This window comes from Ranitomeya variabilis, chromosome 1 (genome assembly GCF_051348905.1).
Source record: "Ranitomeya variabilis isolate aRanVar5 chromosome 1, aRanVar5.hap1, whole genome shotgun sequence".
NCBI classification, from domain to species: domain Eukaryota; kingdom Metazoa; phylum Chordata; class Amphibia; order Anura; family Dendrobatidae; genus Ranitomeya; species Ranitomeya variabilis.
The window spans coordinates 507,967,680-507,994,123 of record NC_135232.1 but is presented as its reverse complement, the minus strand read 5'-3'; the positions used below and the strand labels follow the sequence as shown (position 1 = coordinate 507,994,123).

The 26,444-nt window shown below is 42.0% G+C and overlaps 1 protein-coding gene across 1 annotated transcript in view; it reads right to left on the bottom strand.

Moving 5' to 3' along the window:
* Positions 1-26,444, bottom strand: part of TMEM38A (transmembrane protein 38A) — a 125,492-nt gene that overhangs the window by 49,044 nt on the left and 50,004 nt on the right. Inside the window, exon 3 of the mRNA XM_077253071.1 lies at positions 18,427-18,611. Within this exon, the coding sequence (XP_077109186.1) occupies positions 18,427-18,611 (185 nt within the window). The remainder of the gene's footprint in view (positions 1-18,426; positions 18,612-26,444) is intronic.

Sequence of the window (26,444 nt, the reverse complement as noted above, 5' to 3'; positions counted from 1 at the left end):
ACACATGTTTTGTTATACACATGTTTATTTCCGTTGTGTGTACATGAACAACAACAGAATAAAAACTGAGAAAAAAAGGCAAATTGGACATAACTTGACACAAAATCCCCAAACTAGGCAAGATTGTCACCCAAGACAAGGTTATCACCCTCAACTTAATATTTGGTTGCATACCCTTTGGAATAAATAACAGCAATCAATTGTTTCCTATAACCATCAACAAACATCTTACACCAATCAACTGGAATTTTGGACCACTCTTCTTTTGCAAACAGCTCCAGGTCGCTCATATTTGAAGAGTACTGTCTCTCAAAAACAATTTTAAGATCTCTCCACAGGTGTTCAGTGGGATTTAGATCCAGACTCATTGCTGGCCACTTCAGAACTCGCCATTACTTTGTTTCCATCGATTTCTGGGTGCTTTTTTAAGTATGGTTGGAGTCATTGTCCTGCTGGGAAACAGTAGAAGAAGTCTCGCACTCAACTTAAGCATAGGTTTTTTCAGGTTTTATTGGTACTGAAGTAGCACTGGAGAAACGTTTCAGCCTATATCAGGCTTTCATCAGTCACTACAACATTAAAATTGAAAACAAAAATATAGTGTAATACAGTGTACAGATAACACCAAATACGTATAACAAAACAAAGTATATACAATTCATAGAACCGAGCCATATTTGTAAACTATTACAAGATCCGTAAGAGTATAACCAAGCACAATATTCTCGCTGGGCATGGCGATCTACCAACCAAATGTGAGAAAGACATAACGGAAGAAACACATACCGTGCTGTATCTTATCAAGGTGTGTGGACAGTTCCAATAGTCTGGACGTAGATATTGCGTGTTGCCTATAATGGCGTGATGAAGGAAGACAGTCACTCACAGCTGTGTAAGACATCAGTGTATAACTGATAGTGCATGGTGGTACTCACAGAAAATAGTCGCTTGTGGAAGCAAATTTTGCTGTAAGGATAGGGACCTGTGATGAACTGTGAACAATGATGGTAAATATCAGAGAGGAATGTAGGTGTGTCTACATAGTATAAGGCCATATCAATTCTGGGGACATCCCACCTATCTTATATTTACCTCAGGTAACGTAGCCCAGATGTAAAGTGATGGCCTCCCAGGGCGACCTATTTGAAATGTGTGCCGGCTGAAAAAGACATGAGGGGCTGGATGTTACATAAGAGTGGGTCACCGGTTACACGGTCGTAGTGGTTCAAAGGCACATCATACCTGTAGGGGAGCCGCTGTAGGAAATTGCGTTCCTGGCAGACACGGTATCCACCGCTTGTCTGTAGCCATGAGGGAGCGGTACTGTTTTTATCCCTGGGTATGAGTCATGTGCACACGTTGTAACCGGAAGTGACGCTGTATAGGAACGGCCAGACCGGAAGGACATGGCCGTGCGTGTCAGCCAGTGTGGATGCGTTCCACAGTAACAGCGGTAATGTATCTAGCAGAATCGCTAGACATTGCGCTGTGGGCAGTGTGCAGGCTGCAAGTAGTGATGGCCGTTATGCGGGCATGTGAACAATAGTATTATTGTATGTACAAGGCTGACACCTTGTTGTAATGGAAATGAGATGGGCGGACCTGAAAGGATGTGGGAATAAAAGGGTGGGGGCGTGCTCCAGTGTGTGTTGTAACTGCGATTGAAAACCACAGGGGGGCCCAGTGTGTATCAGAGCAGGTGTGGTTATGTGGATAACCATTTGTATCCTAGGGGGTAACATGCAGGTCATAAGAAGCACACAGTGTTGCATAGAAGTGAAGATGATGGAACATACACAACACAGGTGTCAACAGACAGGATGGATCTCAAGGTGGTCCGTGGTGCATAGTGTCACAGTGACAAGTGATTGATCCGGTGCAGATTCATGCTGTGTCAGACATCCTTAATATAGACGATTCTAAAAGATAAAAATAGATGTCAATCAAACATGTCATGTTACATATGTCATAAAACGTTATGAAAACATACTGGGATAATAGCAACCAGATAAATAGTGTCCTCAGACAAAAGCAGATAACTCATATTCCCTGTTGAGTCCTTTTGGGGACAGTGTGTCTAAACAGTGGATCCAGTATGCCTCTCGTTTTTTAAGCATAAGTATCCTGTTACCCCCCCTGCGTTGTGTGGGGACCTGTTCCAAAACTTGGAATTTTAGCTGTGAGATACTGTGTCCCGATGTGTGGAAGTGGTAGGGTAATGGTAGTAGGAGATTATTGCAGCGTATAGTGGATTTGTGTTTGGACACACGATCTCTAATGGGTTGTGTCGTCTCTCCTACGTACAGTAAGCCGCAAGGGCATTTAATTACGTAAACTACGTAGGCTGAACTGCACGTGAAAAACCCTCGAATTTTAAACTCCTTCCCGGAGTATGGATGTCTGACTACGTTTCCTTTCAATACGTTATTACATTGGACACAATTTAAACAGGGAAAGGTACCTTCCCTCGGTGTGCTCAGGAAGCTTTGTCTCATGACTGATTTTGTGCCAATATCCGCCCTGACAAGATTGTCCCTCAGACTCGGGGCTCTCTTAAAGCAAGGAAGGAAGGGTTGTTGAAATTCCCTGACCTTAGGAAAAGCATTGGAGAGAATGGACCAGTTGTTGCGTATCGCCCTATGTAATTTGTACATGTAAGGATGGAATGAATGTACAAAGGGGATGCGTGAGGTGGTGTCCATTTTTGGTCTACTGGTGGCGGTTCTGGATGTTTCTAGAATGGATGAGGGATAACCCCTGGCTCTGAATTTCTTTGTCATCTCTTGTATGCGTAATTCCCTGGTGTCGCTATTAGAGACTATGCGCTGTACCCTTTGATATTGTGCTTTGGGTATGGATTTCTTGGTTGATGGGGGATGGAGACTTTGAAAATGTAGGAGACTATTGCGGTCTGTACTCTTAGAGTATAAATCAGTGCTAAGGAGACCACTAGTGTCCTTAATCACCATAGTGTCCAAGAAATTCATGTTCCACCTATGGTAATTCATGGTGAACGAGATGCCTGGCCAAGAGGTGTTCAAAAAAGATAGAAAGGTATGGAGGGTCTCCTCCGAGCCCCGCCATATACAAAAGACATCATCTATATACCTTTTCCATACGATGGCATTCTCCCTAAAGAGGGGATTCAAATATATACTACTCTCCTCGAAGTGGACCATATACGCATTTGCATACGGAGGTGCTGCGTGTGAGCCCATCGCGGTCCCCCGTTTTTGAAGATAGAATGTATCTTCAAATAGAAAAAAATTGGAGGTAAGTATGGTCTTTAGGAGGTCAATACATAGTGATGTCTGGTCTGTGTCTCTATTTGTGTTCTCAAGTAAGTGGCGGACAGAGCTGATGCCCTCGTCATGGGGAATTGAGGTATATAAATCCCTCACATCTAGGGTCACCAAGAGGGCGTCCACTGGAATGGTGTTAATTTCTCCAATCAGTCGTAAGAATGAACCTGTGTCAAGTAAAAAAGATCTTGACTCCTGTATAAGGGGGGTGAGTATCCGTTCGACGTATCTTGCCAAAGGTGACAATATAGACTCTGTGGAGGCCACTATGGGTCTCCCTGGTGGGTTTTCGAGATTTTTGTGAACCTTAGGGAGTGTATAAAATACAGGTATAATGGGGTTAGGGTTCATAAGAAAACTACATGTTTTTTGATCCAGAACCCCCAGGTGTGTATATTTGTGAAGGATAGTTTCGATTGTGTGACGAATCTCATGTGTAGGATCCCTATCTAGTACCTGGTAGATAGAGCTGTCACTCAATTGTCTCATTATCTCTGCAAGGTATTTAGCCCTGTCCATGATCACCAGTGCCCCTCCCTTGTCTGCTGGTTTCATAATGATAGACTTGTCACCCTGCAAATTTTTGAGAGAATGTCTCTCCTCTACCGTCAAGTTGGGAGGATGGAAAAGGTTGCCTCTTTCAATGTCACCCCTAAGAGATGTGAACGCATCTTGTACAAAACCAACAAAAGTTTCGACTGCGTGGGAACTTTGTGGGGGTCTGAAGTGGCTTTTACTCCTAAGGCCCAAACTGGACGAGGATAACAATTTGGAATTACTGTCCATGGGGATAGTCTCTGTGACTGGAGGGATAGTGGAGAAATGTGCCTTTAGTCTGATCGAGCGAAAGAATCTCTGAAGATCCATATCTAACTCAAAGGTGCGGCACCGATACGATGGACAAAATGAGAGTCCTTTCTGCAAAAGAGAGTGTTCGGCCACACTTAATGTTCGAGATGAAATGTTTATAACTAGATTGTCCATACCTTCGATCGAGTGGTCCTGTATGTCTCCTGGTTTCTTCTTGTGTTTCTGTCCCCGTCTTGTCTTCTTGTGGGGTACCGCCGTTGTCCTAAAAAAGGAAGGGTTGACACTGAGGTAGTAGGTGCTGATTCGTGGTCCGACCCAGAGGTTGAGAGGTCTGAAGATGTAGGATGGTTTGGACGTATGGTAGTGCGCCGAGAGTTGTCCTGCCATCTGTACACTCTGTTGTTCTTGTAGTCCTCCGCGTCCCTTGCGAATTTATTTCGTTTCCTGGCTTCAATGTCCTTTTTGTGTCTGGTGATACGATCCTGGATTTCCGCCTTGAGTGAAGATAGCTCCTCTGGTGAACCTGTGGCAGATAACTGTATTTCAATAGATTTAATGTTCTCAATGCTATCTGCAATGGCGCGTTGGAGATGTTCCACTGTAAGGGTAATTAGATCTAGGGAACACTTATTGAGAATGTGCTCAAATTTAGTGCAAAAATCTGGTGAGTCTTTAAACAGTGTGGGGCGAAGAGGGACACGTAACCCCCTCGGGATTCGTTGTACCCGTATGTATTCGGACAAGGTAGCGCAATGAAGCTCAAGGTTCGTCTGGGATCTCAGTTCCCGTTCTAGATCACGACCACGAATCTCACGTGGTGGGATCAGTAGAAAATCACTGGATATTTTAGATTGGGCGAGAATATTGGCGGTTTCCTCTGCGTTGTAGGAAAACGTGGGGAGATTGGACATGGCTCTATAGCGTGCAAACACGTACAGGCAAAGTGTATATAGGGAAAACACCGTGTGCACTGCTATAATATGGTGCAGAGACTAGGTGCCCAAATCCTTATGGTAAACAGTAGAAGAAGTCTCGCACTCAACTTAAGCATAGGTTTTTTCAGGTTTTATTGGTACTGAAGTAGCACTGGAGAAACGTTTCAGCCTATATCAGGCTTTCATCAGTCACTACAACATTAAAATTGAAAACAAAAATATAGTGTAATACAGTGTACAGATAACACCAAATACGTATAACAAAACAAAGTATATACAATTCATAGAACCGAGCCATATTTGTAAACTATTACAAGATCCGTAAGAGTATAACCAAGCACAATATTCTCGCTGGGCATGGCGATCTACCAACCAAATGTGAGAAAGACATAACGGAAGAAACACATACCGTGCTGTATCTTAGCACGGTATGTGTTTCTTCCGTTATGTCTTTCTCACATTTGGTTGGTAGATCGCCATGCCCAGCGAGAATATTGTGCTTGGTTATACTCTTACGGATCTTGTAATAGTTTACAAATATGGCTCGGTTCTATGAATTGTATATACTTTGTTTTGTTATACGTATTTGGTGTTATCTGTACACTGTATTACACTATATTTTTGTTTTCAATTTTAATGTTGTAGTGACTGATGAAAGCCTGATATAGGCTGAAACGTTTCTCCAGTGCTACTTCAGTACCAATAAAACCTGAAAAAACCTATGCTTAAGTTGAGTGCGAGACTTCTTCTACTGTTTACCATAAGGATTTGGGCACCTAGTCTCTGCACCATATTATAGCAGTGCACACGGTGTTTTCCCTATATACACTTTGCCTGTACGTGTTTGCACGCTATAGAGCCATGTCCAATCTCCCCACGTTTTCCTACAACGCAGAGGAAACCGCCAATATTCTCGCCCAATCTAAAATATCCAGTGATTTTCTACTGATCCCACCACGTGAGATTCGTGGTCGTGATCTAGAACGGGAACTGAGATCCCAGACGAACCTTGAGCTTCATTGCGCTACCTTGTCCGAATACATACGGGTACAACGAATCCCGAGGGGGTTACGTGTCCCTCTTCGCCCCACACTGTTTAAAGACTCACCAGATTTTTGCACTAAATTTGAGCACATTCTCAATAAGTGTTCCCTAGATCTAATTACCCTTACAGTGGAACATCTCCAACGCGCCATTGCAGATAGCATTGAGAACATTAAATCTATTGAAATACAGTTATCTGCCACAGGTTCACCAGAGGAGCTATCTTCACTCAAGGCGGAAATCCAGGATCGTATCACCAGACACAAAAAGGACATTGAAGCCAGGAAACGAAATAAATTCGCAAGGGACGCGGAGGACTACAAGAACAACAGAGTGTACAGATGGCAGGACAACTCTCGGCGCACTACCATACGTCCAAACCATCCTACATCTTCAGACCTCTCAACCTCTGGGTCGGACCACGAATCAGCACCTACTACCTCAGTGTCAACCCTTCCTTTTTTAGGACAACGGCGGTACCCCACAAGAAGACAAGACGGGGACAGAAACACAAGAAGAAACCAGGAGACATACAGGACCACTCGATCGAAGGTATGGACAATCTAGTTATAAACATTTCATCTCGAACATTAAGTGTGGCCGAACACTCTCTTTTGCAGAAAGGACTCTCATTTTGTCCATCGTATCGGTGCCGCACCTTTGAGTTAGATATGGATCTTCAGAGATTCTTTCGCTCGATCAGACTAAAGGCACATTTCTCCACTATCCCTCCAGTCACAGAGACTATCCCCATGGACAGTAATTCCAAATTGTTATCCTCGTCCAGTTTGGGCCTTAGGAGTAAAAGCCACTTCAGACCCCCACAAAGTTCCCACGCAGTCGAAACTTTTGTTGGTTTTGTACAAGATGCGTTCACATCTCTTAGGGGTGACATTGAAAGAGGCAACCTTTTCCATCCTCCCAACTTGACGGTAGAGGAGAGACATTCTCTCAAAAATTTGCAGGGTGACAAGTCTATCATTATGAAACCAGCAGACAAGGGAGGGGCACTGGTGATCATGGACAGGGCTAAATACCTTGCAGAGATAATGAGACAATTGAGTGACAGCTCTATCTACCAGGTACTAGATAGGGATCCTACACATGAGATTCGTCACACAATCGAAACTATCCTTCACAAATATACACACCTGGGGGTTCTGGATCAAAAAACATGTAGTTTTCTTATGAACCCTAACCCCATTATACCTGTATTTTATACACTCCCTAAGGTTCACAAAAATCTCGAAAACCCACCAGGGAGACCCATAGTGGCCTCCACAGAGTCTATATTGTCACCTTTGGCAAGATACGTCGAACGGATACTCACCCCCCTTATACAGGAGTCAAGATCTTTTTTACTTGACACAGGTTCATTCTTACGACTGATTGGAGAAATTAACACCATTCCAGTGGACGCCCTCTTGGTGACCCTAGATGTGAGGGATTTATATACCTCAATTCCCCATGACGAGGGCATCAGCTCTGTCCGCCACTTACTTGAGAACACAAATAGAGACACAGACCAGACATCACTATGTATTGACCTCCTAAAGACCATACTTACCTCCAATTTTTTTCTATTTGAAGATACATTCTATCTTCAAAAACGGGGGACCGCGATGGGCTCACACGCAGCACCTCCGTATGCAAATGCGTATATGGTCCACTTCGAGGAGAGTAGTATATATTTGAATCCCCTCTTTAGGGAGAATGCCATCGTATGGAAAAGGTATATAGATGATGTCTTTTGTATATGGCGGGGCTCGGAGGAGACCCTCCATACCTTTCTATCTTTTTTGAACACCTCTTGGCCAGGCATCTCGTTCACCATGAATTACCATAGGTGGAACATGAATTTCTTGGACACTATGGTGATTAAGGACACTAGTGGTCTCCTTAGCACTGATTTATACTCTAAGAGTACAGACCGCAATAGTCTCCTACATTTTCAAAGTCTCCATCCCCCATCAACCAAGAAATCCATACCCAAAGCACAATATCAAAGGGTACAGCGCATAGTCTCTAATAGCGACACCAGGGAATTACGCATACAAGAGATGACAAAGAAATTCAGAGCCAGGGGTTATCCCTCATCCATTCTAGAAACATCCAGAACCGCCACCAGTAGACCAAAAATGGACACCACCTCACGCATCCCCTTTGTACATTCATTCCATCCTTACATGTACAAATTACATAGGGCGATACGCAACAACTGGTCCATTCTCTCCAATGCTTTTCCTAAGGTCAGGGAATTTCAACAACCCTTCCTTCCTTGCTTTAAGAGAGCCCCGAGTCTGAGGGACAATCTTGTCAGGGCGGATATTGGCACAAAATCAGTCATGAGACAAAGCTTCCTGAGCACACCGAGGGAAGGTACCTTTCCCTGTTTAAATTGTGTCCAATGTAATAACGTATTGAAAGGAAACGTAGTCAGACATCCATACTCCGGGAAGGAGTTTAAAATTCGAGGGTTTTTCACGTGCAGTTCAGCCTACGTAGTTTACGTAATTAAATGCCCTTGCGGCTTACTGTACGTAGGAGAGACGACACAACCCATTAGAGATCGTGTGTCCAAACACAAATCCACTATACGCTGCAATAATCTCCTACTACCATTACCCTACCACTTCCACACATCGGGACACAGTATCTCACAGCTAAAATTCCAAGTTTTGGAACAGGTCCCCACACAACGCAGGGGGGGTAACAGGATACTTATGCTTAAAAAACGAGAGGCATACTGGATCCACTGTTTAGACACACTGTCCCCAAAAGGACTCAACAGGGAATATGAGTTATCTGCTTTTGTCTGAGGACACTATTTATCTGGTTGCTATTATCCCAGTATGTTTTCATAACGTTTTATGACATATGTAACATGACATGTTTGATTGACATCTATTTTTATCTTTTAGAATCGTCTATATTAAGGATGTCTGACACAGCATGAATCTGCACCGGATCAATCACTTGTCACTGTGACACTATGCACCACGGACCACCTTGAGATCCATCCTGTCTGTTGACACCTGTGTTGTGTATGTTCCATCATCTTCACTTCTATGCAACACTGTGTGCTTCTTATGACCTGCATGTTACCCCCTAGGATACAAATGGTTATCCACATAACCACACCTGCTCTGATACACACTGGGCCCCCCTGTGGTTTTCAATCGCAGTTACAACACACACTGGAGCACGCCCCCACCCTTTTATTCCCACATCCTTTCAGGTCCGCCCATCTCATTTCCATTACAACAAGGTGTCAGCCTTGTACATACAATAATACTATTGTTCACATGCCCGCATAACGGCCATCACTACTTGCAGCCTGCACACTGCCCACAGCGCAATGTCTAGCGATTCTGCTAGATACATTACCGCTGTTACTGTGGAACGCATCCACACTGGCTGACACGCACGGCCATGTCCTTCCGGTCTGGCCGTTCCTATACAGCGTCACTTCCGGTTACAACGTGTGCACATGACTCATACCCAGGGATAAAAACAGTACCGCTCCCTCATGGCTACAGACAAGCGGTGGATACCGTGTCTGCCAGGAACGCAATTTCCTACAGCGGCTCCCCTACAGGTATGATGTGCCTTTGAACCACTACGACCGTGTAACCGGTGACCCACTCTTATGTAACATCCAGCCCCTCATGTCTTTTTCAGCCGGCACACATTTCAAATAGGTCGCCCTGGGAGGCCATCACTTTACATCTGGGCTACGTTACCTGAGGTAAATATAAGATAGGTGGGATGTCCCCAGAATTGATATGGCCTTATACTATGTAGACACACCTACATTCCTCTCTGATATTTACCATCATTGTTCACAGTTCATCACAGGTCCCTATCCTTACAGCAAAATTTGCTTCCACAAGCGACTATTTTCTGTGAGTACCACCATGCACTATCAGTTATACACTGATGTCTTACACAGCTGTGAGTGACTGTCTTCCTTCATCACGCCATTATAGGCAACACGCAATATCTACGTCCAGACTATTGGAACTGTCCACACACCTTGATAAGATACAGCACGGTATGTGTTTCTTCCGTTATGTCTTTCTCACATTTGGTTGGTAGATCGCCATGCCCAGCGAGAATATTGTGCTTGGTTATACTCTTACGGATCTTGTAATAGTTTACAAATATGGCTCGGTTCTATGAATTGTATATACTTTGTTTTGTTATACGTATTTGGTGTTATCTGTACACTGTATTACACTATATTTTTGTTTTCAATTTTAATGTTGTAGTGACTGATGAAAGCCTGATATAGGCTGAAACGTTTCTCCAGTGCTACTTCAGTACCAATAAAACCTGAAAAAACCTATGCTTAAGTTGAGTGCGAGACTTCTTCTACTGTTTACCATAAGGATTTGGGCACCTAGTCTCTGCACCATATTATAGCAGTGCACACGGTGTTTTCCCTATATTGTCCTGCTGGGAGACCCATAACCTAGGACCAAACCCAGCTTTTTGACTCTGGGCACTATATTGTAACCCAAAGTACTTTGGTACTTTTATTTAGAACTTGATTGGGGCTGCTTATCCATCATCTGGACTATCCTTTGTTGCAACCTTTCAGCACTTTTTTCTCTGCCGTTCACGTCCAGAGTGATTAGCTACAGTGACACGGATTGTAAAGCTCTTGATTACATTGCGCACCGTGGACAAAGGAACATCAGGATTTCTGGAGATGGACTTGTAACCTTGAGATTATTGATATTTTTTAACAATTTTGGTTCTCAAGTCTACAGACAGTTCTATTCTCTTCTTTCTGCTCTCCATGCTTAGTGTGGCATATACAATGCAAAGATTGAGCCAACTTCTCCCCTATTTATCTGGTTTCAGTTGAGATTTTCACCTGTTACTTGCCACAGGTCAGTTTGAACAAGCATTACATGTTTAAAACAAAGTTGTTTATCTGCAACTTCGGAAAGGTGCCAACAATTTAGTTCAGCCATTTTTGAGGTTTTGTGTGAAATTATTTCTAATTTGTCTTTGTTTTTTTGTGTTGTTCCAATATACACAAAGGAAATAAGCATGTGGATAGCAAAACATGTGGAATTGCATTAATTTTCTTAGAGAAAGACTTCATTTTATGGAACAATTTCAAGGGTGCCAACACTTTCGGCCATGACTGTAAATGCACACAGATAAGGTATGTATAGGGAGCTGATCACACAGATAAGTGTAGTGAACAGTGTCTGGCTTACAGCCTATTAGTAACGCCTATACTATTAGATCAGGTTGGCTGCCAAGCACTATATATGTGAACCGCACAAGGACAGACATGCCAATTTACCCAGCCATCACTAAAGGGCCTGGCTGCTCACTGCACAAAAATGGAAACGTGCAATAAGTATATGAAAAAATATATAAAACACATAAGGCTGATATTTTGGTTAAAATATGCAAGATCACAATCCCATATCAAGAATCCTCATTGGTTTTTGCGTAGAAAGCTGATATTTTCATGTACAGCATTTGGGTTCATATGACGTTTTAATTACTTTATACGGTAGGTGTGGTTAGCGAAAGAACTCAATTCCGGTGTTTCAATTTGTTTCTCTTTTCGGTGTGTACCTATCAGCTTAATTAATTTTATGTTTTGATAGATAGGACTTTTACTGATGTGGCAATACCATATATGCTTTCATTATTTTTATCGAATTATTTTTAATTACGATTATCTGATCACTTATACCATATTTACAGTGGCTTGGGGAAATACTCACCCCCTTGGATTTTTACCTATTTTGTTACATTACAACCTATGTTTAAATATTTTTGTAATCTGATTTGTATGTGATGCATCAGCACTAAATAGTCTAAGTATCACAGCACTATTATAGGATATCTCGAGGGTAGGGGCTCCTTCCCTAACCCTAAAGCTAGGGGCACCCTATCTAGCACTGCTCCCTGGATTGCTTCTGATGTTGAAGACGTTGGGGCCACGTGCCATGCTCAGCTACTAAATTAGCCTCTATCTGCCCCCTCCCCCACCCAGGGAAGTGGTGAGTAGCATTGTTTAAGAATACACAAACCAGACTAACAAGGGAAGACGTACAGGGATAAATGAATATACCAATCATACGAATATTCACTCACAAACAACATATTTTTGGAAGTGCATTTGAACAGCAAGTTGGATTGCTGATGAGGGGAAATAGAGAAAAAAAAATCTATAAATCTTCAGCATAGCGAGTGTGACCTGAGCGTAAGTGTGAACGGCGGTAAGTGTGACTTGTGATTCAGTGACTTTGGAATTAGGGAGTTTCCAAGGGAGGAATTGCTGTCTGATTTTTATTAATACTTTGTATTTATTTTTTATTTAACGTTTCTGTGTGGTGCAATCCCCATTAGGAAATGTGCTCCACTATTGTTAATGCCATCCAGTGCACATCTTGCCACATGTATGCAATCCTTGATCAGCCGGTTGAGGGTGCATACTGCTGTGCGAGATGTGAGCACGTTGTGCATTTGGAAACCCAGATTCTGAATTCTCAATTTATAGGAGGGGAAGATAGTGCAGATAAAGACCTGGGCACAAATAAGGAAGTTGGGGGTGGCAGTGGCATGGGGGGTGGGGTTAGAACAGTTAATAATTTAAGAAAGAATAGAGGTACAGAGAGGAACATCAAGTGCATGTATACTAATGCCAGAAGCCTCGCCAACAAAATGGATGAATTAGAACTAATGTTGTTGGAGCATAATTATGACATGGTGGGGATATCTGAAACATGGCTGGATGAGAGCCATGACTTGGCTGTTAACTTGCAGGGCTATAGTCTGTTCAGAAATGACCGTACAGATAAGTGAGGGGGTGGGGTGTGTCTATATGTAAAATTGTCCTTAAAACCCATCCGGCGTGATAATATAGGTGAATCTAATGAAAATGTGGAGTCCTTGTGGGTGGAGATAAATTCCTGAAAGGTTTTGTTATAAGTCTGCAAAAATAATGGAAGCAATGGAGAATATCCTCATAAAGCAAATAGATGAAGCTGCGACTCTAGGAGAAGTCATTATTATGGGGACTTCAACTGCCCTGAAATAGATTGGGGAACAGAAACCTGCAGTTCCAGCAAAGGTAATCGGTTTTTGACAACTATGAGAGACAATTACCTTTCACAACTGGTTCAGGACCCAACAAGGAGGGGGGCACTGCTAGACCTAATATTAACCAACAGGCCAGACCGCATATCAAATATAAGGGTTGGGGGTCACTTGGGGAATAGTGATCACAAAATAATAAGTTTTCATGTATCCTTTAATAAGATGTGTAGTAGAGGGGTTACAAAGACACTAAACTTCAGGAAGGCAAATTTCCAACGGATGAGAGAGGATCTTAGTGCAATTAACTGGGACGATATCCTGAGACACAAAAATACACAAAGAAAATGGGAGATGTTTATTAGCATCCTGGATAGGACCTGTGCACAGTATATACCGTATGGGAATAAACATACTAGAAATAGGAGGAAACCAATATGGCTAAATAGAGCTGTAAGGGGCGCAATAAGGGACAAAAAGAAAGCATTTAGAGAATTAAAAGAAATGGGTAGTGAGGAGGCATTAAATAAATACAAAAAATTAAATAAATTCTGTAAAAAGAAAATCAAGGCAGCAAAGATTGAGACAGAGAGACTCTTTGCCAGAGAGAGTAAAAATAATCCCAAAATATTCTTTAACTACATAAATAGTAAGAAACTAAAAAATGATAGTGTTGGCCCCCTTAAAAATAGTCTGGGTGAAATGGTGGATGAGGATGAGGAAAAAGCCAATCTGCTAAATGACTTTTTTTCATCAGTATTTACAAAAGAAAATCCCATGGAAGACAATATGATCAGTGATAAAAATTCCCAATTAAATGTCACCTGCTTAACCCAGCAGGAAGTACAGCGACGTCTAAAAATCACTAAAATTGACAAATCTCCGGGCCCGGATGGGATACACCCCCGAGTACTGCAGGAATTAAGTACAGTCATTGATACACCATTATTTTTAATCTTTAAAGACTCCATAATAACAGGGTCTGTACCACAGGACTGGCGTATAGCAAATGTGGTGCCAATATTCAAAAAGGGGACAAAAACTGAACTCGGAAATTATAGGCCAGTAAGCTTAACCTCTACTGTGGGTAAAATCCTGGAGGGCATTCTAAGGGATGCTATACTGGAGTATCTGAAGAGGAATAACCTTATGACCCAGTATCAGCACGGGTTTACTAGGGACCGGTCATGTCAGACTAATTTGATCAGCTTCTATGAAGAGGTAAGTTCCGGACTGGACCAAGGGAACCCAGTGGATGTAGTGTATATGGACTTTTCAAAAGCTTTTGATACGGTGCCACACAAAAGGTTGTTACATAAAATGAGAATAATGGGGATAGGGGAAAATATGTGTAAGTGGATTGAGAGCTGGCTCAGGGATAGGAAACAAAGGGTGGTAATTAATGGAGCACACTCGGACTGGGTCGCGGTTAGCAGTGGGGTACCACAGGGGGTCGGTATTGGGCCCTCTTCTTTTTAACATATTTATTAATGACCTTGTAGGGGGCATTCAGAGTAGAATTTCAATATTTGCAGATGACACTAAACTCTGCAGGGTAATCAATACAGGGGAGGACAATTTTATATTACAGGATGATTTATGTAAACTAGAAGCTTGGGCTGATAAATGGCAAATGAGCTTTAATGGGGATAAATGTAAGGTCATGCACTTGGGTAGAAGTAATAAGATGTATAACAATGTGCTTAATTCTAAAACTCTGGGCAAAACCGTCAATGAAAAAGACCTGGGTGTATGGGTCGATAACAAACTCATATTCAGTGGTCAGTGTCAGGCAGCTGCTACAAAGGCAAATAAAATAATGGGATGCATTAAAAGAGGCATAGATGCTCATGAGGAGAACATAATTTTACCTCTATACAAGTCATTAGTTCGAACACACTTAGAATACTGTGCACAGTTCTGGTCTCCGTTGTATAAGAAAGACATAGCTGAACTGGAGCGGGTGCAGAGAAGAGCGACCAAGGTTATTAGAGGACTGGGGGGTCTGCAATACCAAGATAGGTTATTACACTTGGGGCTATTTAGTTTGGAAAAACGAAGACTAAGGGGTGATCTTATTTTAATGTATAAATATATGAGGGGACAGTACAAAGACCTTTCTGCTGATCTTTTTAATCATAGACCTGAGACAGGGACAAGGGGGCATCCTCTACGTCTGGAGGAAAAAAGGTTTAAGCATAATAACAGACGCGGATTCTTTACTGTAAGAGCAGTGAGACTATGGAACTCTCTGCCGTATGATGTTGTAATGAGTGATTCATTACTTAAATTTAAGAGGGGACTGGATACCTTTCTGGAAAAGTATAATGTTACAGGGTATATACACTAGATTCCTTGATAGGGCATTGATCCAGGGAACTAGTCTGATTGCCGTATATGGAGTCGGGAAGGAATTTTTTTCCCCAAGGTGGAGCTTACTCTTTGCCACATGGGTTTTTTTTGCCTTCCTCTGGATCAACATGTTAGAGCATGTTAGGTTAGGCTATGGGTTGAACTAGATGGACTTAAAGTCTTCCTTCAACCTTAATAACTATGTAACTATGTATATTGGAACACCAAGAAGTAAAAGAAATAAAGAAACAAATAGGAGAGAATAAGCACACAGACAAATCACCAAGCAACAGTCTTCAGAACAAAACTAAACGCTTCCTCAAACAACCAACACCTCCAATTCCAGAACCAGGGAGTATGAAACTAACACTGGCACTGACTGGGGAGTGGCCAAGAATGAATAGATGAGACCATCATGCAAGCTCCAGAAGCTTTTAACTGGACAACCCCTGCACTGCTTGCGAAACAATGTTTAATATGCAATGTTTAATATGATGGTGAAGTGCTTCAAATCAGTGCAGGAGTATGTGAACGCAGACACCGCGGTCATCTGGCCCCTTCGTTGTGGTAAACCTGGGACATTAAGTTGGTGAAGTGAGAAAAATATAGCCATAAATTAAATTTATGGAATCAAATAACCAAAAATTGGTATGTGCATATGTATTCACCTCTTTTGCTATAAAGCCTCTAAAAATTTCTGGTGCAAGCAATTACTTTCAGAAGTCAGATGCTAAGTGAAAAGAAGACCACCTGTGTGCAATCTAAGTGTCACATGGTCTTTCAGTATATACACACCTTTTCTGAAAGGCCACAAAGACTACAACACCATTAATCAAGAGGCAACACTAAACAAACAATACCATGAAGACCAAGTACATCTCCAAACAAGTGAGGGTCAAAGTTGTTGAGCACTACAAGTCAGGGTTGGATTAAAAAAAATCCCAATTTCTGATGATCCACAGAGCACCATCAAATCCACTATCGTCAAATGGAAAGCAACAAACCTGCCAAGAGAAAACTGCCCACCCAAACTTTCAGCCCGGGCAAGTAGGGTATTCATCAGTGAAGCAGCAGAGACCAAAAGTAACACTGAAGGAACTGCAGAGTTACCAAGCAGAGACTGGAGTATCTGTCCATACGATCACAATAAGCCATACACTATATATATAGGTGGCCTTTATGGAAGAGTGGGCAGAAAAAAAGCTTTTACTTACACATAAAAACTGTAAGGTTCATTTTGAGTTTGCCAAAAGAGATGTGGGAGAGTCCCGCAAATGTATGGAGGAAGGTGCTGTGGTCAGATGAGACTAAAATGGAACTTTTTGGCCACCAAGGTAAATGCTACATCTGGCACCAAACCAACACCGCTCGTCACCTTAAGAACACCCTCTCAGCATGATGCTGCCACCACCATGTTATCTGCCCTGTTGAGGGCAGCGTAAAGTACTGCAGTGCGCAGGCGCAGGGCCTCTCTGACCTTTCTCAGCGCCTGCACACTGCAGTACTTTGCTCTGCCCTCCACAGGGCAGATAAAGTATGCCTGCACAGGAGCCGGGGCAGGAAGCAAACAAGAGGACATCATCGTATGAAGATGGGAGGCGCTGGACCCGGACCGCAATGCCCTTCGGACCGGACCGAACTGGGACAACCCCTGGGTGAGTATAATATAACTTTTTGTTCTTTATCTTTCAGGTGACATCGGGGGCTTATCTACAGCATTACAGAATGCTGCAGATAAGCCCCTGATGCCGGTGGCCTTAGCTTAAAGGCGAATTTTGGGGTGACAGATTCCCTTTAAAATGTGGTGCCCAGAACTAGACACAGTATTCCAGATGTGGCCTGACCAAGGAGGAGTAGAGGGGATAATTACTTCACGTGATCTAGACTCTACGCTTCTCTTAATACATCCTAGAACTGTGCTTGCGTTTTTTGCTTCTGCATCACACTGCATCACACTGTTGACTCATGTGCAGACTGTGATCTATTTGTTATACCCAAGACTTTTTCAAATAAAAAGAAATAGGAAGTGTCACTTTTACAAGAATTTACCTGCTTGTTCTGCCCTGCAACAATGTGTTCCCGCTCAGGTGGCGATTCCCTGGCTTCATTTGATTTCACATCAACAAAGCAACTCTTTCAGTTCCGGTCTGCTCTGTTGATGGGGCATCACTACCAACATCATGCTGGCTGTTAATCCCCATGGTATCGGCAGTGAGGCCCCTTCGACAGAGTGCTGAAAAAGAGAAGAAGCTGCTCTGTCGACATGACATCACTGAAAGCAGGAGAGGTCTGTGACCCCTCTAAGATGGATCAAATCGTCTCAAGACAGAACAGGCAGCCATTTAGCTGCTATCTGCTGGTAAGTTCTTTGCCCCATAGCCAAAAAACTCTAAACTCCAGGATAAATTATTTGTAAACACAAGTTACAGAATGCTTTACCTGCACCTACAGTTAGTATCCTCGATGCATTGGGGGGTCTCTTAAGAATGGAAACCTTTTTTTCTAAGACTCTTTGGTGGTAATATAATTGGGGATATGTGTCTTGTTCTGCCAGATTTTTGCCAAGTCAAATAGAGTAAGCTGATAAGATGCTGTACCCAACTTTTAAGTATTTTTACCATTAATGCTAATGAAAACATGGATCAAATAAAAAGCATCAAAGAGACCTGTCCAAAAAATTATCAGTGCAAGTCCAAGGTGTGACACTCTGCTCCAACAGTTTCATTCATGCGGAGATATTGCGTTCTCTGTAGGGCCCTTTTTTATAAGGTATTAATATTGGTCCTGAAGCCCAGTCCCCCATATTCATAATCTTCTCACATGCCTCTATAACATCTAAGAAAGTCGATATCCATGTAAAAAGTGTTATGCCTCTAGCCCTGATTATCCTTTTAACACTTGATAATGCTTACCTTTTACCCATCCAATAAGTACCATGATAACCCAGCCATGATGGTAATGGTGATGGGCATGGTGAATTCCAATGGCAATTTTGCGTACACGGACTACTTCTTTCATACCAACAAAGACAAGTTTCACCGGCAAAAAACTGACACACTTGTAGAAGAGATTCAGGGGGCAGAAAAACATGAGGTACCTGTAAAAATGAGAAAATAATAGAAAATCTGTCATTTTTTAACTATAGACATCAATATTAAAAGCACTTCAAGTGTAACAATAGAGAATCTCCATCACTGGCACTTCTTGCTTCACTCTCTTTAGTGAGTAAACTTGAGTTTCTACTTCTACTCTCTACACTGGCATCAAAGTACCTGCAAAGAGATCGAAGAGCCACCTCCACAACACTGCTACATTCTCTATACGGGGACAGACTCACTTCTATTTTCACACTATTTTGGCCTTTGTGACATGGCAGGGTTTTTTTCTTTCTTCGTTTTTTCAACATTCCGGTCTTCACAGAGCCATAAATCGGTTATCCGAAACCAAAGGTGAATTTCATACTAAATTTCTAACTTTTTACTTCAATAACTTTTATGGAAGGAGTTCTAAGTTCTTATACAAAATTATGGAAAAGGTAGGTAATGCTATAAAATAATAAATAACTGTTATTTACCTGTCTGTCTATTACATATTATAACACATCACCCTTCCTCCATCTATCCCAGGGTTAAAACACTATGTCTATGAAATGTAGGCAATCACACATGTCAATATGTGTGTACAATATTCTTTTCTTGGGGATGAAGTTATAATATATGTATTCTAACTGCTAAACAGTTTGATAGATAGCGATTGGTTCTTCAGTTAGTACAACCACATCCATTAGTAATGAAAATGGGGTATAAATGGCTTCTAACAAGATCATTTTATTATACACCTGATGAAGGCCTACAAGGCCGAAACATGTTGTGTTTTTTTAATATTTCTTTTATCGTCTTTCATAAAGTTTTTTATTTGCTGTTCATAGCCAATAAAATATCATCTGATTCAACATCAGAGATACTTGGTTCTTTGGCTGTAACCCTCTTATTCCAAACTCTGAAGGACGCGTCCTGAAACATCCTTTTTCTCCTATCCAGATGGTGAGCACCTGACTCCTGGGATCCGCACCAATCCCAAGAACGGAGCTCTGTTCATGTCCCATTCTCTATCAGACTGTAGGGAATAGCTCAGAGCTGTGCTTGGCTTTCTATCTTGTGCAGTCCCATTGAGAATGGGCATTTCACAGCCATGTTCTCAATATTTGTGAGGATCCCAGGGATCTGACCACTACCAACTCATATCTTAGGAAAATGGCAAACAAAGCAATACTCAGAAAGTTTTAACACTTTCTTTGGGTGGTATAAATAACAAACTATCTTTGTTCTGCAGAAAAAGAAATTAGTGTATCGCTCACCGTACTATTAAATGGAACCTGTCAGCAGGATTGTGCACATTAACCTTCAGACCGTGTCAGATCGGTGCCGTTCCGTTATACTAATTACAACGATACCTGGGTTAATTAAATTTTTGCTTTCTCTAGCAAGATGGCGTCACCTGTGTCTTCGCAGTAGAAGCTATCTGATCACAGATAGCTGCTACTGCATGGGCGCAGCTAGTGCCATTTTCAATCAGATTTCTTTTTTTTTATGAATTTCAGGATAACCTTAAACAAATTAATTATATACACATTACACAAGCCATCAGGCTGCAGCACAGGTGCCTGCCTGCAGAAGGGGATTTTTTTTCCAAGATATATTTAATATTCATTATGTAAACTAGGGGGAAGGTCAGTGAGGGATCAATGACCTGTCAGAAGCCATACAGATGAATACCTAATCAGAGCAGCACATAAAGACCCCCCACAGGCTGCCCGGGGCACGAGCATATCATTAACTGAAAACTGAAAATAAAGATTACACAACAACCACAAGATGGATTTCATCACCCAAGGTATCATTGTAATCAGCATAGCGGCACTGACCTGTCACTGTAGGTTATTGTGGCCAATCCTGCTGACAGGCTCCCTTTAACCCCTTCACGACATGCCCCGTACTAGTACGACGCATGTCGTGTCTCCCCCTTTGATGCACGGCTGTTTTGTACAGCTGACAAGTGCGCGCAATAGCGGCAGGTGGAATCGCGTTCCACCTGCCGCTATTAACCAGTTAAATGCTGCTGTCAAATGCTGACAGCGGCATTTAACTACGGCTTCCATCCACACGGCCGGAAATGAGCGCATCACCGACCCTGTCACATGATCGGGGGTCAGCGATGAGTCGGTATAGTAACCAGAGGTCTCCTTGAGACCTCTATGATTACTGATACCGGCTTGCTGTGAGCACCACCCTGTGGTCGGCGCTCATAGCAACCCTGCAATTCAGCTACATAGGAGCAATCTGATGATGTAGCAGAGGCTATTGAAGCATGGCAAAAGTTTAAAAAAATGTTTTAAAAAATATGAAAAAAATAAAAATAAATAAAAGTTTAAATCACCCTCCTTTCGCTCCATCCAAAATAAAACAATTAAAAAAATCAAACCTACACATATTTGGTATTGCAGCGTTCAGAATCGCCCGATCTATCAATAAAAAAAAGCATTAACCTGATCGCTAAACAGCGTAGCGAGAAAAAAATTCTAAATGCCAGAATTACGTTTTTTTGGTCACTGCAGCATTGCATTAAAATGCAAAACCGGGTGATCAAAAGAACGTATCTGCACCAAAATGGTATCATTAAAAATATCACCTTGTAACGCAAAAAATAAGCCCTCAACTGACCCGAGATCACCACTTAGATAAAAAATAACCTAGACATGTTTGGTGTCTATGAACTTGTAATGACCTGGAGATTCACAATGGCAGGTCAGTTTTAGCATTTAGTGAACCTAGCAAAAAAACAAACAAAAAACAAGTGTGGGATTGCACTTTTTTTGCAATTTCACCTCACTTGGAATTTTTTTCCTGTATTCTAGTACAAGACATGGTAAAACCAATGGTGTCTTTCAAAAGTACAACTCGTCCCACAAAAAATAAGCCTTCACATGGCCAAATTGACAGAAAAATAAAAAAGTTATGGCTCTGGGAAGGAGGGGAGCGAAAACAAAAACGCAAAAACAAAAAAGGGCTGCGTCTTGAAGGGGTTAAATGAATGACCTCTGTCTTATTTTGAAGGGTGTCACTCACAGAAACACATCAGATAGAAAAAGGTAAATATGACACATCCTTTCTTGATTAAAATCTTCAAGCTTTATTACGGTAAGTATCCATAAGGCCGGTGTCACACTTACGAGTGCAATGCGAGAAACTCGCGCTAGTATCTTGCATCAATACCCGGCACTGCCGCCAGCACTCTGGATTGATGAAACTCTAACGCATTTATGACGCACAATGCGCTCTTAGTCATAGCGTAATGCCTGAAGGGAGTGGACACAAATATATAAAAACAGACCATTGCTAGAACAGGTGAAACTAACTAATTAATCATGCAAATAAAAATATTCATATATACAAATATATAAAATTGCAAAAAGATCATGAATACAGAGGAATCGAAAACGTAGAAACATTTGAGGCCATCAATAAATAAACATTGTATCAGTCCTATTGTTCCTACCATTGGACTGCTTAGTATCCAATTTAACTATCCATGTGAATAATTAGTTGGTTTGACCTGTTTTGGCAAAGGGCTATTTTTACATATTTGTGTCCACCTCCTTCTGGCATTACTCTAAGACTAAGGGCGCATTGTGAGCCAGAAGCGCATCAGAGTGCTCATGCCTTCACCAGTCTTTGGTTTTTATGTAATGGATACTTAATAAAGCTTGATGATTTTATTCATGGATGTTCCATCCTTACCTTTTTCTATTTGATATCTTTGTTTAGTATCTCAGCAAAATTACTATGAAAACAAATTTATATGAGTTTTCTATATTTGACTATTTTTAGAAAAAAAAAAAGGAAGGAGATGTTGAGACAACTAAGAAATACTTTATGTTCTAAGAAACTGACATTTAATCCTCTATCCAAGTATAGGAGTGAACTTCATGACCTTTTACAGGAGGGAGTTGCAGATGGAGTGCTGACGCTCAAACAAATGGAGGGCCTGTGGATCGAGAACCCGACAGTAGCGAGTATTTACATGCTACCGAAAATACACAAGGACCCAAAAACACCTCTAGGTATGCCCATTGTATCAGGGATTAATAACATCTCTGACCCAATCTCGAAGTTTATCGATTTCCATCTTAAACCGTTAGTAGAGACTTTGCCATCTTTCCTTAAGGACACCATGGATACATTGAGGAAAATTGATGGCATCTCCTTGGAGGATAATATGATTCTCATCACTTGTGACGTTGAATCACTTTATACCTCAATCCGACATGAGGATGGTATAGAGGCTGTTACCTTTTTTTTGGCTAATAGTGATTTGAATGAGGAATTGTGTGTCTTCCTCATTAAGGCCTTGAAATTTGTCCTGACGCACAATTTCTTTTTATATCGGGAGTCTTTCTACCTTCAAGTACAGGGCACTGCAATGGGGGCATCTTGTGCGCCCCCGTATGCAAATTTACTTTTAGGATTTTGGGAGCGGGAAATTTTCTAAACCCTATCCCATCATCTGAGTAGCAAGGTCGTGGCATGGTGGAGGTACATCGATGATGTCCTAATGATATGGCAGGGCACACAAAGCGAACTCAATACATTCTTTGGAATCCTAAATAATAACTCAAGAAATATCAAATTGACATATAAAGTGATCCCAAAAGAATCGATTTTCTGGATATATCTATCATAGTCGACAAGGATGGTTTTTTTACAAACAGACCTTTTTCGCAAAAGTACATCTGTAAACTCTCAGTTACACGCCTCCTCTCAACACCCCCAACATTTGATTAGGAATATCCCCATGGGACAATTCCTATGTGCCAGAAGAATTTGCTCTAATGATGATCTTTTTGAAAAGCAGGCCCAGGACCTTCAGAAACGTTTTAAGGATCGGGGATATGGAAGGAAAACCATATGTCGCTCCTATCAGTGTGCCTATAGAAGTCAACTAACTGAATTATTACAGAAACATCAAAGGGACGAACGGAAAGACCAGGTACGCTGTATTCTTGACTTCAACTCTAGGAGTAGTGAAATTAGAGATGTTATTGCCAAACACTGGCACATCCTAAAACTGGATAATACCATTTCTCAATGTATTGGCAAAGTCCCGGCTATTACTTTCAGGAGGTCCCCAAGCCTGAAAGACTAACTAGTCCATAGCCATCATAAGGGGACGATCCCTAGATTCATTTTTGGATCTAGTGGTCCCAAGTGGGGCTGTAGCAGTTGTGGGAAATGTGTGGCCTGTAGGAACATTTGTAATTCCACTGAATTTAATAATTCCAATCATACCAGGACCTACAGGATCACACATACCATTACGTGTATGCAGCGCCCCAGAGTCCTGGTCGTTGCAGTACTGATGCTCCGCCGCTAAGGGGGGCTATGGTACGTCTGATGGCACTGAAGGAGTTCACCTGACCAGGTATCACAGACACCAATACACTTCACAGTCTGGCCTCCAGGGGGAGCTAAGGGTGCTATGTATTAGGCCACTCCTCACAATCTGGTAAAACTGGGGGTTGGATAGGAAGTTAGTTAGAAGCTGACTGGGTTGGAACCAGGCAACATCCTGTGGCAGAGGGTGTTGCAGGGAAAGATTCAGGGGGGTCCCTGTCAGGGGTGGGATCCTGACAGAGGCCTAGCAAACTGAGAGAACGTTACGGGACCGCGCCTGCACCTGATCGCGGCGGTACCCTAAGAAAGGACAAGAAGCGAGGTTTATTGTGCTGAGTGAAAAACAAGATCAACGCAACAAGGAGAAACACCAGTAGGAGTCGTGCTGTAAGACGAGGCAACATCCTACTGAGGCGCGCAGCCGGTGGCCGGAACGCCGAGGAAGTATAGAGCTCCAGGCCTAACTTGAAACCTACCCGCATGACAGTCAGTTATAGGCGGGCTGTCTCACCCAAATCACCTAAGAAGACATAGGGGGCAACAACAGGAGAGGGGCGACACTAGGGACCAGGAAGAGCTCCGAGCCTACCTGTCATACGGGTGCGTCCTAGCCATATCATCTGGGGGACGAAGAAGAACATCATAATCGAGTTGTGAGGGAACTTCAGAAACAGACACAACAGTTGTGGGGACTATCCCGTAAGCACAGCAGGGGAGGACCACAACACACAAGCGCTAGAAGGTGGGCACAGATTTCCACCTGCAAAGGGAACTCTGGAGGTGCCATCGGACCGGCCGGACTCCCACAGCCCGGTTAACCGTATTCCGGACTGAGGATCCTGAAGCCTTCAGTAAAGAGGTAAAGAGACTGCAACCTGGTGTCCTCGTTATTTACTGCAACCAGCACCGCACCACTACAGCATCACCACCCACACCTTTCATTGGGCACCCCTCAGCAGGGTCACAGACCGGGTCTAGCCACCGTGACAACCCCAGAGCAGAGACTCAGAGGCCCGGTACCGGGTACCCCTCGGCCCTGCGGCAGTGGGGGCGCTACATGTACAACCAGGGCAGTGGTCTATCATGCCACGTGTCCATGCGGATTGATTTACATTTGCATGACGTCACATGAATTCAGATGGAGGGCCCGTGAGCACGTCTTGGACATCGAGGGTGCTATGACGGAAGAGGATCTCCAGAAATTAAAACCCATCCCACGACACTTCAGATTGAAACATGAATGCGACTCAAGAGCTCTAACAGTTAAAGGAATTGATAGAGTGTTTATTGGTACAAGAGGTGGAAATTGGAAATGACTATTGGCACAAAAGGAGGCGAAATGGATTTATAAACTAAACACCATTGCACCTTTTGGCCTTAATGACCATAATAGCTTCGTTCCCTTCCTACCTGCATGATTGATCCTCTAGTTCATATATGACTTTTTTTTACAGCCTGATGACTCTCTTTTGGTGCTATACATGTACCTATGGGTGTATGCATTCTATGGGCATACACATGCAGGTGCATTCATTACATATCTGTGCATTTTATCACATATATACACATACTTTTTATCTTATATATGTTTTGTACACTCTTTTTCGGCGTACTCTTCTATCATTGTTTGTTGGTTTTATTTGGTCTTCTTTACTTATTTTTATTTATTTTTATGTATATATCTTTTTCTTTGATAGAGACTACTACATGGACTTAATTCCTGTCTTCATGGTTATGCCTCTTTGGATATCTTGAATTTTAACAAAAAGGACTCTGGAACATAGAATTCCTACTCACAAGACTGATTCTTTATTATGCTATGGTTATGCGTTAATATTTTCCCATCTTTGTGCTTCTTAATGGTCCGACGTGGTTTTTACTTCTCTTGTTATATTATGCACTTTGATGTTTTTATCTGTTCAGGCATGTGACAGTTACGTATTAATTAATTTAGGCATGTAACACTCTCATATTTTTACAATGGTCTTTGCCTTTTATGTTTGTATGCCTTATATATCACTACAACAATTTGTTTTGGGTATTTATAGGTATTATATACCTTCTCCTTCTGCTGACACTTTAATTATGCACTTTTTTGCACAAGTGCACAATATAAGCACTGATTATTGGTATATATGCTTTTATGCAAATTTCTATATATACATGTATCCCATTTTATTCATATGCTTATTTGCGTATTTATTATTTTTTCTGTCATGGGGAGTCACCAATTTGTATATACTCTTTTAAATATTTATACATTTTTCTTTGACACACTGTTCTCTTCGGAGAATAATAATGTTTCATATACATGCGTTTTGGCATGCTTTTTGTGCACACATTATTTTACACTTTTATTCATATCCCTATTTATTTGTCTAACCTTTAATTTCATTGTAGGTCAGTGTCTCATGTCTTGTTTCAATCCTTACTTTTGGGTTATATTCGGCCTTTTTCCATTTTTTGAAGCGGTAATGCAT